This window comes from Pyxicephalus adspersus, chromosome 9 (genome assembly GCF_032062135.1).
Source record: "Pyxicephalus adspersus chromosome 9, UCB_Pads_2.0, whole genome shotgun sequence".
NCBI lineage: Eukaryota > Metazoa > Chordata > Amphibia > Anura > Pyxicephalidae > Pyxicephalus > Pyxicephalus adspersus.
In genome coordinates, this window is record NC_092866.1 from 19,915,830 (window position 1) to 19,928,557 (window position 12,728).

Genomic DNA, 12,728 nt, shown 5'->3' on the forward strand with positions numbered 1-12,728 from the left:
GAATTGTGTGTTTATTGTCTAATTCTAGTGACTTGTCATTGGCACAAAAAAAAAAAAAAAAAAAAATTGGCTTATCCACAAAACAACAAAGTTTGTTTCACTTTGTGCTAACAGGACAGAAAGCAAAGGTACATCTTAATTGGGCCAATGATCAATTGATGTAAAATAAGATGAGTGCATGTGCATTACTTAGTAAAAGTGTGTGTATGCATTATGAATTTGTGTACAGAAATACAGTAATAGAATAAGGTCACTCTTATAAGTTTAACATTTTAATATTAGAGAAATTGGAATGTGCTTTTTCTTATAACTTCACTGGTTGGAGATTTTGTTCATGTCGAATCATGTTGCTTAGGAAGTTTATTGCAGATACCCAAAGCCAATTCGGTAAGCAACAAGTTATTGAAAACTGGTAAAAAAAAAAAAAAAAAAAAAAATTTAAAAAATGAATTTGTTACCAAAAAAGCTGGTTATGAGGGGGTTGTTAAAAAAGTTCTGTTGCGCAACAGCTTGAACAAATCTAGTCTCCTCTGACCTCTAGCAGCAACAAATTTTTCCCAGACTACTGCCACTCACTGGGTATATTCACTTTTTTATGGACCATTCTTTAAAGCTAGAGATGGTGGTACATAAAAATCCTAGCAGATTATCCGTTTCTGAAATACTTGAGATCAATCCACCCAGCACCAACAACAATGCCACATTTAAAGTTTTATCACCTTCTTCTGCATTCTTATGCTTGGTGTAATCTTCAGCTGGTCATATTGACAATGTCTAAATGCAATGAGTTGCTGCTATGTGATTTGGTTGTTTAAATATTTTCATTAACAAGCAGCCGATTTGGTTTATCCAATAAAGTGGCTGGTTAGTGTATGTTGAATTCTAGCAATAGCATCCTCTAAACGGTTTTTTATGTGTTGATACTGCCAGATAGACCAATATTTTTACTTTAACATATAAAACAGTTAAAACTGACAGGTTGCTAAAGGTTAAAAAAATCTGACAGGGGTGCTTACAATGGTCAGATTTTGTTAATATGGGTTAACCCCCCCCCCCCCCCAAGAAAAAATAAAATGGTTCCTGCAGCTGCTTAAACATTGTTAGTTAGAGAGGAGTTTTAATTTGTCTGACTCTTGCTTTTTATCCATATCTCATTGGGAAACACAACAGCCAATCATAATTAATGGGTTGCCATTAAACATGTTTATAATTCATATTTACTAACTGTACACCAAAATGCATAGAACATGGAATATAGTATTTGCATTGCATTAGGCTTTCCTATACAATACTAGTACTATACAATATTTACAATAAATAAAGCAATGTACCACAGAAAACAGACAAATTGCCATGCATTGAAGTAATGCAGAATGTTGTGTAAATGGGCCCCATGAGATTTTATCTTAGTCCTTTGGACTGATGTTGCTCCAGTCCTGTATTTATTAACAAATAAATGTATGTGTGTTTTCTGGTGAGTAAGCTCCACCATACTTTTTTTGTATTTTAAATAACTCTCACCTGGATAGAGTGTAACAAGTGTCCTGCTGTTCTCCGTGATATTCCAATAGTTCTTACTGCTTGACGAGCATATTTCTTTGGGTCAAGCATAAGGAACCTTATGCATGTACTATATGGTATCAAATTGGTTTTTACAAAATACGCAACTAAACTCTGAATAAAGATTCCCTTGGATGCATATTCATAATGAAGAGCTTGAGAAAAAAAATCAATGAAAGACTGAAAAACATAAAACAAAACATGAGAAAATTAAATAAAATTAATATGATTTGGTATATACATTGTATAATAAATGCTTTTACATTTTGACAGGTATGCCTATTAAAATAAAACAATGGGCTAAATTCAGTAAATGTAAAATTTAGTCTAAGAGCTCCACTTATAAATGATTCCCCTGTCAATTTGTTTGAAATTCCCTGACAGCTGTAGTAATCTTTTTCTGGTATAAAACATTTCTGTACATCAACGGCCATTGATGTACAGAAATGTTTTTAATAATAATGAAAAAGATTACTTATTTGATATAGACTTACCTAATATTAATTATATAACAATCTCCTAGGGTCTTGACTAATCCCCTGTAGAGGCCCGTAAGGGCGAAACGCTTCCATGTTTGCTTCCATGTTTTGACACAGAATATGTCAAATACCTTATACAAAAATGATAAGACCTTTAACCTCCCTGGCAGTATGAATATTAGGTATTTTCAAATGTAAAAGCAGTACATTTAAAAATACATAGTATTTTGATGCCTGGCATCACCAGGGGAAGAAGATGACAGGCATCACTGGAGGATGTCGCGGGCACCACTTACAAGGTAAGCTTTTTAAACTCCCCGGCAATTCCACCCAGAGTGTACCTTGGGGTTTTGCTTTTGTTACTAAAATTAACCCCGAGCAACACTCAGGATTACCGCTAAGAAGGTTAACTCAATATCTTGCTACACAAACTTTAGAGGCAATCACTGCAAAAAAGTTATCTAGGAACTCAAAGTTCTGCACCTGTCAATGGAAAGTTTCTTGAGCAAACCATTCAGCTGTGCCAGGTTTAAAGAGTGACTTCGCCAGATTTCATTACAGCTTTAGTTCTTTCCATTGTTGCCTAATAGAATTCAAATCTGTTGGACTACTGTGGCAATGCATTCTAAGCCATTATTATGTAGTTTTAGGTGTGTGTTTTGAGTCATTATCCTGTTTAAGGATCTATGACATTGCAGAAAATTAACATGCAAGACCTCCCTTCTGCAATAATGCAATATTCCTGCCTGAATGCTTCCAGTTTCTGACAAAACGTTGAGCTGCACATGGGCAGCATCAACTTTAGTTGCCAGGGAAACCCAATATTCCTGGCTTCCTTTACATGCACATATATATGGTTATGCATGGGCAATCAAGATGGCTGAAGATCAGAAGAGAAAGAATAGAAGAAAGATGGTAGCGCTGGAATGGAGAGACTGGGTTTAGTTCGGTTTTAAAAAAAATCAGGCTTTTAACATACATACTATACTTGTACTTCTTACTCAGGCTGGGTCTACACGGACGTTTTTAAAAACGCATGTAAGCATTCCTACTGCGTTTATATGCATTAGGGTTTTAAAGCTTACCTTTAAAATGCTGGAAAATGTCTATGCCGCACAGAAATCAATGGAAGCATTTTACCGCGCGTTTCAAACGTTGCAATGAACGTTATAGATAATGCCCAAACTTGCCTCAAGCGATTGTCCTGGTGCAGATTAGGGATGAATGAGAATGCCTCTGACATTCTTGAGAAAATTTCCTTGAACTTCCGATGGGCCCGCAAAGTTTCAGCGAACCAATTTCGCTGACCCATTGGAAGATCGAGAAATCAATACAGGATGATTCCCACGGCTGAATTTATGATGAGCACAGCCGCGGTACTCTTGTGTTCTTGGATAGAGAATCTCTATCCAAGAACACATACTACAGGGCTGAAAGAATAATCAGGGGAGCAGAGCTGTCAGCTTCACTCCTCTGCAGGTGCCAAAAAAATTCTATCTTGACAGCTGAATTTACACAGGCCGTTCGCCACAAGATCGAATTTTAAAATCTCGCTCATCCCTAGTGCGGATTAGCTCATTGGAATGTATGGAAATTTCAAAACCTCAGGTTAAACGCTGGTAAAACGTCTGTGTAGACTAAGCCTTACAGTATATCGGGTAGGTGCATTACCTTGGAAGATGCATATACGTTTACTAAAGGTGTGGGTTTGCAACACACAGCTGAGGACACATTGACAATGGCTCCCCTCTTCCTCTCTACCATTCCTGGAAGAACTATATGAACCATCATGACAGCTGCTGCAATATTGATATTAATCATTTCCCATAGTTTGTCTTCTGGAACCTCTGTAGTGAACTGTGGATAATCATTCAAAACGCCAACATTGTTAACTAAAATACCCACATCCACATCCTTTAGAGCCTCCTTAATATGAGCATAGACTTTATGCCCCAGGCTGAAATCAGCCACTATAAGATGAGTTTTCACTCCATAAGTTCCAGTAATGGCTTCAGATACATTCTTAAGTTTCTCAGGGTTGCGGCTAATCAAAATGACGTTCACACCATGACTTGCCAACTCTTCTGCATATGCTTTACCAATACCTCCTGTCGCGCCTGTAGAAAAGAAAAAGATTACTACAGTGAAAGTGTTAAAACGTAAAGATTTGATATGGTATGAAACCCATAAATGGTCTGGTGAATACACGTATTCTACACTAAAAATATATCCTTAAGGCAGACTAATGTGTATCCATAGGATTCACGGGGTTTTTCTCTTTAGTTTTATAGCATTTTTAACTAAAATGTTATTAGAATAAATAGTACTAATAATGGATGTACAATGCTGGCTTTGGATATATAATGCTGTTTAGTCAATATTTTACAATATGCGCCACCATTCTTACGGCATTAGGAACCCACTCAAACTAAAAAAGAAAAAAAAAAGGAAGAAGAAAACACATGTTACAGGTAAGCCATCAAAATGGTTGTATTGATTTTTCTAATGGGTTTTAGGAAAACAGCAACTGGGCTTTACAAGTTTTGCGGTGTTAAATGTAATTTTGAAGTATTCATCTAAAATTTGACCCCGTCTTTAAGACCTAAACAGTACCTAAAAATTTATGTAAGCATCATTAAGTTAAAGTTCACTTCACAGAACCACATTGTTTTCATATTTAGACATTTTCTTTTTTTTTTTTTTTTAAAATCAAATACTTATAATTTTTATTTTTAATTTTTTTTTACTAATAATTTACTTATTTTCATCAATTTTCTTCATGCAGTTTAGTGCTGCTTATCATTGCTCTGGACTGGCTGGACTGTCAGAATGGTCACTTGTATTGTCCACCAAGGGCACCATATGAGGGGGACAACTGAGAAGCATTGCTGGGGGACCAGATTGTTTTATGAAAACTGCAAATTTATTCAAAATGTAACATGTTTATGGTTATATGGGTTTTTAATGGTTGTATTTACACATTTTACAGGACACTAGAGGTGGGTCCTGGATGGTAGAGACATTCTTCCCATCTTTAGGTCATGGTCCCTCTGAAAAGAGATGGTGTACTGCAAAAGAGTCAAGAACATGTATTTGGTGTCCTGCTGTAGCCATAATGTTAAACTTATTACAGGGCTTAGACCCTGGGATAGAAGGGAAGGATCTGGCTTGGCCTTCCTATCCCACTGCAGTACCGCCCAGGATTTCGGACTGACCTGACAGGTATGTCTGGGGCTGTCAAGAAGTAGTTGGGGGCAGTCGGAGTCTAAATCTGAGCCAGATTCTGAGAGTAAGGCTAAAGGGAGCAGGACTGAGCAGCCCATGTTGTTGGCACTAAAGACTTTGAAGCTGCAACATGTGCTTCCTGTGAGTACCAGGTCCAATTCTGGAGTAGCCGCTTGGGCTGCAGGTCATTACTTGCTAACCATTGGGGACTTTTGCTAACATAAGCTTTTTTTGTTTCACTGTACAAAACTGTTTTTATGTTAAAATGACAATGTGTTTGAGTAAAGCTTGGACTTTCAAAATATCCCACAATGTCCTGATCCCCCTAACTTTACACTGCATACGTGTTGATAAATTGCAGTTGTCCTGGACATCTTTTGAAAAGCACACAGCCAGCAATATTCCGTCTGTTGGTTTTCTAAAAAGAATGAGCTACATAACACTTGGGTCTCATTCCCACTAGGGTGTTGCATTAAAATGTGGACAAAATGCACATGAGCTATGTTAGTGTACAGATTGCCCTTATTCTTAAAGTACCCACAATGTACCTTACCAGGATACTCCTGTGCATGGTCAACCTGTGCTTTAAAATTTCAACATGCACTACAATTTGTGTGCAATATGATGCATTGGGCTTGCCAGTCAAGTAAATGGGCTTCCAAATGCAACACATAGCAATGTGCAAGAGTTTTTAAGAATGCAGCACACAGCCGGAATGTGAGCAAAAAAAAAAAAAAAAGCAAAAAAGTGTAAGGCATTTTATGAAACAAAATCAGTAGAAAATAAAACATAACTTAGCTATGTGGTTTTATGCTGATCAATCTTCCTACTCACCAGTAACTACTGCCCATTCTCCATACTGTCTGAGATGTTTGGTCCTGCTTAGAAGAGAAGGCATGACATACTGCTGTATCATAGTATACCAAAAACGAAGGTGGTCGAAAACATTCCACATGATGAAACCAGCACCAACCACAGCCAGGATATTCAGGTGATTGGAATACAGCCTTGAAATCCTCTTGGATATGGATATTGGAATTCTATACATCTCATTCGCCATCTCCATTACTCCACTGAATGCAAGTCTATCCATCTGAAATGTTGATTATGACAATTCAATAAAAAAAAAAAAAAAAAAAAAAAAAAACCTTCTAATAGCAGTTGGATATCTTTAATGTCCCCTACATTCAAATCTGTACCAATATATAAATATATATAGGGGCTTTTGAAAATACTGGTTTTATAAGGAGGTCAGCATAGGCAGTCTCTATGAAGTCATAACAAATTACTTTTAAGGATGCCATGATGAAAATTGTGTGATCCACTCCCGATTTGACCATCAAAGGCTACCCAATACAGATTTTTGCAGACCTTTCTCCAGTTGAAATACAAAAGTGGAAGGCATTTAAACCCTCTTCCGCACTTCCTGATGTCACATAATATAAAATACCACTGGGCATTCCCCTTTTGGCAATGTTTTCACTTTTCAAATACATTTTAGCCTTTACCACATTTTCTGAGGAGGAATCCTTGCTCAAAGATTTGAGTCTAATATCAGATTAATCTTCTAAATTGCCAGCAGGTGGAGCTCTCTCCACTTTATCTCCTATCTGGACCCCAGCTGAAGGATCAAAAAGTTATTGATCAAGAAAGATGGTTTCTGGCCTACAGTCCAAGGGAACTTTCTTCATTGGAAAGTCTTAATCCATATGGCCATAAAGATTGATCTCCCTTCAATAAAAATCCTTTAATTGTCTGAATTCCCAAATCATTGGGAATCCTCAAATTGGGAGCTATTACGTCTATTGTTACCTAAATAGCTTCTGGAGGATTGGTAAGGCCATCAATCATTTTGGAAGATCTGGTGTACTAAAGACGGCAATCCAAACATGTGTGGTCTTAAGAATAAATCTCCTAGCATACTGGTATTGCTAGTTAAACAGCCATTTCCAGGAATTCTAGGAGGACCTGGTGGATTTGAAATATCTTTATGGTATGGATCTTCGGTAAGGCATAGAAAGTGGGCTGCCTATGGTATGGAGTATACAAATACTCGTAGGTGCCCTTAGAGATTATATTTTCCTGGATACTTATTAAAATTTTTGAATTGTATTCCATTTCAAATTTGGATATCAGGTCTAATGAAATTTTTTCTAACAATCCTTATAGCACTTTATATTGCTCATTAATTAGTATTACAATATTACCCCCTTATCAGATGGCTTTAGAGAGTGTTAAGGGTATTTTGTTTTAACAAATTTAGTGCTTGTCTTAATCTTTGGATAACACTTCTTATATTTTGGCATCTTGATTTCTTCAGTAACATGGTAAACAAAGGCCAATATACAGATTTAAACTAAAGTTGGGCTTCAAAAAAAGATGAAGATTAAGTTTGTGTTACTTGTGAAGAAAGAACCTCTATTGAACTTGTGAAGAAAGAAGCTCTATTGGAGCATTCCCAATAATTTGTAAATTCAGACAATTTAAGGATTTTTGTTGGAGATCAATATTTTGGCCATATGTAGAATTTATCTGTCAACTCCTAAAGTTCATTATAACGAGAAACGCACTCACATTCTATAACAAATATTTTCTACAAGTTGAAGGGGTTGTCATTGGCACTCATTGTGCACCTACATATGCAAATTTTTTCCTGGAGGATGGGAAAGAAATCATTTTTACAAGATAGATTTCAATGTAGCTCACTCATTTTGTTATGGAGGAGATACATTGATATCTGATATGATATGATTTGGACTGGTACAGTACAGCGTTTAAAGGAATTTATGATTAAATTACAGGAGAACAAGTACAATCTATAAACAATCTGCTTTTTTATCAGCAGCTGTGATTCACATAAGTTTAAGAGGCTAAAATTACAACCTATTACCCAATAGAATGGAATAGGTGTGTAGGTAGGTGTGTGTGTGTGTGTGTGTGTGTGTGTGTGTGTGTGTGTGTGTAATAGACTTGAATCATTCCCATTTCTGTTCTGTGTTCTTTGAGGACAATATTGTCTCCCAGTCCAAGTCACAGGGAGCCTGTAATAATGGAAAATTTGCTCTTAAAATTTAATGTTTTAATCTTTATCTCTGTTTTTGCTTCCTGTTTACAGGTGGGGGAGGGTATAGCTATAATGTCTCAACCTCATTCACATGCTCCATCAACAATTTCACTTCTCAAATACAGACATCACCACCTTTTCATTTGACTGCCTTTATAAAAGAGTATAACCAAGAATATTGACAGCCCAGTCATATGCAGAACAAAGCCAGGTTTCATTAATGCCATCAAAGTCATATTGCTCTTCATTTATTAAGGCTTCCAGCTCGCTTTTTTTGTTTGCCAGACTTCTAGCATTGGTGAACAGGCTCTTTAAACAATTGCTGCATTTACCTGCACTGTTTGCCAAAGCCTTTTGTTTTTCAGTACAAATAGTACTGCACAAACCAATGTTTGTGTATAACATGGGAAACTCCTTCCAGCATTTCCCTAAATCTTTCCCCTAGCACAGCAGACCCCTTCCATTTAGGTGCAAACCATCTCTGGTATAAAGGTTGTACCCCAATGAAAGGTCACCTTAGTGCTCAAAGAACCCAAAGCCTTCCCTTTTACACTAGGACTTAAGCCATGCAATTAGTTGTCTAAGCTCCCTCTGCCTTTGCCAAGTTGTGCATGGCACAGGCAATATTTCAGAGAATAAACTTGGAGGTCTTTTTCCCTTCAACTTAAAACCCAGTTCTTTAAACTGATTTTTAAGGATCCTCCATTTTCCATATATCCTGTTTTGGTTCCAAAATGGACCAAGACAGCTGGGTCATGCTCAGCCCCTCCCAGTAATTTGTCTATTCTGTCCACCACATGCAGGCACAACATAGGAGCTTAAATTCTCAGGTGAAATGGAAGCCAATGAAAAGAACTACAAAGATACAACAGAAGAGGAACGGTGGGAAGGATGGATGACTCTGGCTGCAGCATTCATAATAGAGGTAGAGGAGAGAGTCAGGTTAGTGACATACCAGAGAGGAGGAGGTTACAGTAGTCCAGACGAAAAAAAAAGCACATGTACAAAGAGCTTGGTGGTCTCTGGGGACAGGTAGGGGTGGAATTTGGAGATGTTGCTTAGGTGAAGTGATAGGACCTGGAAATGTTCTGAATATGGGGAGTAAATGAGAGGGCAGAATCAAGGGTGACGCCAAGACAACATGCCTGAGGGGAGGGACTTCAATTTGGATCACAAATTCTTTGACCTCCTCCAGATGAGAGAGAAACAGTCTCTGCCTACATTGGCAAACGAAAGGCGGCAGATTCCTCAGAAGAGTTTTTATCACTCAGAATGGTAGATGATCATGCGCTTTTCCTGAGACGCTGAAACCTTGGGAGAACCAGAACTCTCCCATAAGCCCCAGGATTGAGGAAAGTCCCTCCCAACTATTGCATCATGCAGGAGATGTGGTGCCACCACCAACATGACAGTTTACCAAACACAGTTTTAAATTCCACAATAGCTGTGGGGTATTATTGGGTGTAACCATCGACACTTGCAATATTTTTTTTAGGTTGAAACTTGACAGATGTTACTGCATCAGGTTTTACTAAAGTAACAAAACAGTAACACTTTTACCATTCATAGACAGGGTGTAGTTTTTTTTTTTTTTTTCAGCAGACATAGCTGAACATTTAAGGGTAGCAAACAATGACTGACGTTGTTCCCTGTAAAAAACATTACAAATGCATGGGCTCACCAGTAAGAGCAGTTCCCAGCCACATGGCCCATTTCATGGCAACAAAAACATTTTTCATACCGCTAATAGGAGTAGACCTTCCAGGCAAGCATCACTAGGCTCTAGGCTAGGCACCCAAAGTACCTTTGCCTCCAGGGTCAGACTTTGTGCCCAGCAAATTTTTACAGCAGATGACTGAAGATGATCCTGAGACTTTTCAGCCATTCACTGGGCAGTCTCAGTCAGGACTTTTCTGTCAGCACTCACATCTTTATGATCCTTCTCTGCCTCATCCACAAGTTTCTGCAACATAGCCTGTATGTTATGCATTTGTATTCCTCTCTTCAGCATTAGCCAAAACTAGCTAAAGCTTCTTATCTTTCAGGTGTTGAACTTAAGCACAGACCACTTATGCACCCTTTCACTACTGGAAGTGTAAGCCGTGTACCGGGGACTTTCTAGGATACAGCAAAGTCACAAACAGGAAAAGCAGCACTGACACCAGTTTATATAAAACAGAACATACTTTACTGAGTAATATAACAATAAACAAAATTCCAAACAATAAGACAAAGAAAATATATCACATACACTCATCCCTGAGGACACCACAGCACCCTTTTTCAAAATTGGTTCTCATGACCTGCCACACACATAGACCCTAACTTACTAACTACTGCAGGTCTAATCTCAGTCTCTGGTATTTCAGGTGTCAATCCTATAATGCGGTGCGTGCACAATTTTACTGACCCGGGTCTTGATCCAATAATGTCTTTAAACTGAACAACAGCAACAAGTCTCTTCAGCAAACATGAGGTCCTGCAAGACAGACAGCGCTCCGTTCCTCAGCTCCTTTCAGCCTTTCTGGAAAACAATCCTCTTTCCTCTGAACAGGATCTGCCTTGGACGGTGGTCATCCTCACTCAGCCACAGCTCCTGAGACACTTGGATGCGAGCAGATTCTGTTTCACACACAGTCCTTGCAAGATGTCTGCTCTCCTGCTTCCTCTCCCTTTTCAGAACAACCACACCTCCTAACAATAAACAAATCCTGGCAACCTGTTTAGCTGTGTTAAGAAACAGCGGCATCTTGTGGCTTAAATGCAGAACGACAGTAGTCCTATAATTAATTACAAACATTGAACAGAGAAAATAGCACTATAAAACTATTTTCTCAATCTCACAGGAGCAACCCTCGCCCACTTGTAGCTTGCAGGTTAGGTAGCAGGGATTTTAGCTTTCTGGGACAGTCTCTTAATTTCACAAACAACAACAATTTATTTATGCTGTACAGGCTAATTACAATGTATAAAAATAAAGCAGCAAAAAGCAAACAACCTTGCCACTAGATGGGCAACTAACTATAACAAAAAAATGAGAAACACTCCCTACTGGGCACAAACCCAGTGTTTGTCCCAAACAACAGGTAGCAGACTTTTCAGAACAAACTACCTTTTTGTTCTCCTCAGTCCAGTATAGACATGTGGTTCCCAGATCAGAATATGTTAGACTGACCTGCTCAGTCTTTTTATTAGCTGAGAACTTACCCCAGGGAGAACGCCAAATCCCTAAATGGATTTTTAAAATAGCAGTGCAGAGTACAGAAATCTGGGACATATGTACACACTATATATCAGTTTCTCAGACACTTTTTCCCTGCAACTGCCACAACACTTACACCTGTCCTCGCTCCATTGTGGGCACTGCCATCCTTATGCAGTTCACTTCAGGTGTCTGACCTTTTGCTAACTTGATTGCCCAGGCCAGGATGAGTGAGCAGCCCATTCAGATGTGTGAGTCAGTTGCAACAGTTCCAAAGTTGAGTTTAGTAATCTGTGTTACGTGTTTTGGTTTCTACAGCTAACTATTCAACTATCCTAACTAAATAGGTTACCTTATGTATATTTTTAATCATGGCTAAAGCATACAGTACTGAACAGGATTATAAAGTATGTAGACAAGCATTCATTTAGTAGTTAACTGAATAGGCATAAGGCATTTTACAATAAGTTTATAGCAGAACTACAATTATCACATATACCAGCCTAGAGACACAATCATGTGACCATACAATAAAGAATTCGAAGATAGGGCTTTAACCTCCTGGGCGGTTGATTTCTGTCTGGATTTGGACCCAGTACATGTTTGTTTTTTACTTCTTTAACTACCCTGAGTGTGGCTCAAAGTTACTGCTTTCAGCAGGTGTTTTTTACCCCGAGTCACACTCAGAATTACCACTGGGGAGGTTAAGCAAGTGTGTGGTTTAGGTGTTCTGACTTAAAGTAGAACTTCAGCTAAATTTAGAGATTTCCCCTCACTGGGAGCTCAATTCATCAAGCCAAATCGGAAGATCGCTCACATGCGCGTAACTGTGATCCAAAGTCGGACGCCAAACAAAATATAAGGCAAATTTCGGCAGGCGAGAATACGCCGGCGTATTCCCCCAGCAGTTATCAACTGAAATGATCGCTCGCTCAGAAGGGAGGGGATGATAGGAGGGGTCAGTAGGAGTTAAAAAGGTCAGGAAACGGAAATAGAGTCCTTTTTCACAAGAGGCAGTAGGAAGGGTAAAGTTTTCCCACCCTCCCTCCCCTTTTGTACACTATGGTTGCTAGGAATGTCAAATTATGTTTTGGCGGTTGAGGTCCTTGGGGGAAAGTGCTTTTTGTTGATTATTATGTTGGGGGGACCCATCTAAGGTATGGTATTTGTCAGTGGGGTCTGCACAAGTAAGGTCATT

General features: G+C 38.5%; 1 protein-coding gene across 1 annotated transcript; it reads right to left on the bottom strand.

The window, feature by feature from the left end:
- Nucleotides 1-256: 256 nt before the first annotated feature.
- Nucleotides 257-10,951, bottom strand: LOC140338596 (inactive hydroxysteroid dehydrogenase-like protein 1). The gene is made up of 5 exons (XM_072422868.1): nt 10,739-10,951; nt 6,099-6,357; nt 3,711-4,156; nt 1,522-1,740; nt 257-409 (listed from the first exon to the last, which is right to left on the bottom strand). Exons 2-5 carry the CDS (start codon nt 6,355-6,357, stop codon nt 305-307), a joined length of 1,029 nt encoding a protein of 342 aa, XP_072278969.1. The 5' UTR covers nt 10,739-10,951; the 3' UTR covers nt 257-304.
- Between the last annotated feature and the right edge of the window lie 1,777 nt (nt 10,952-12,728).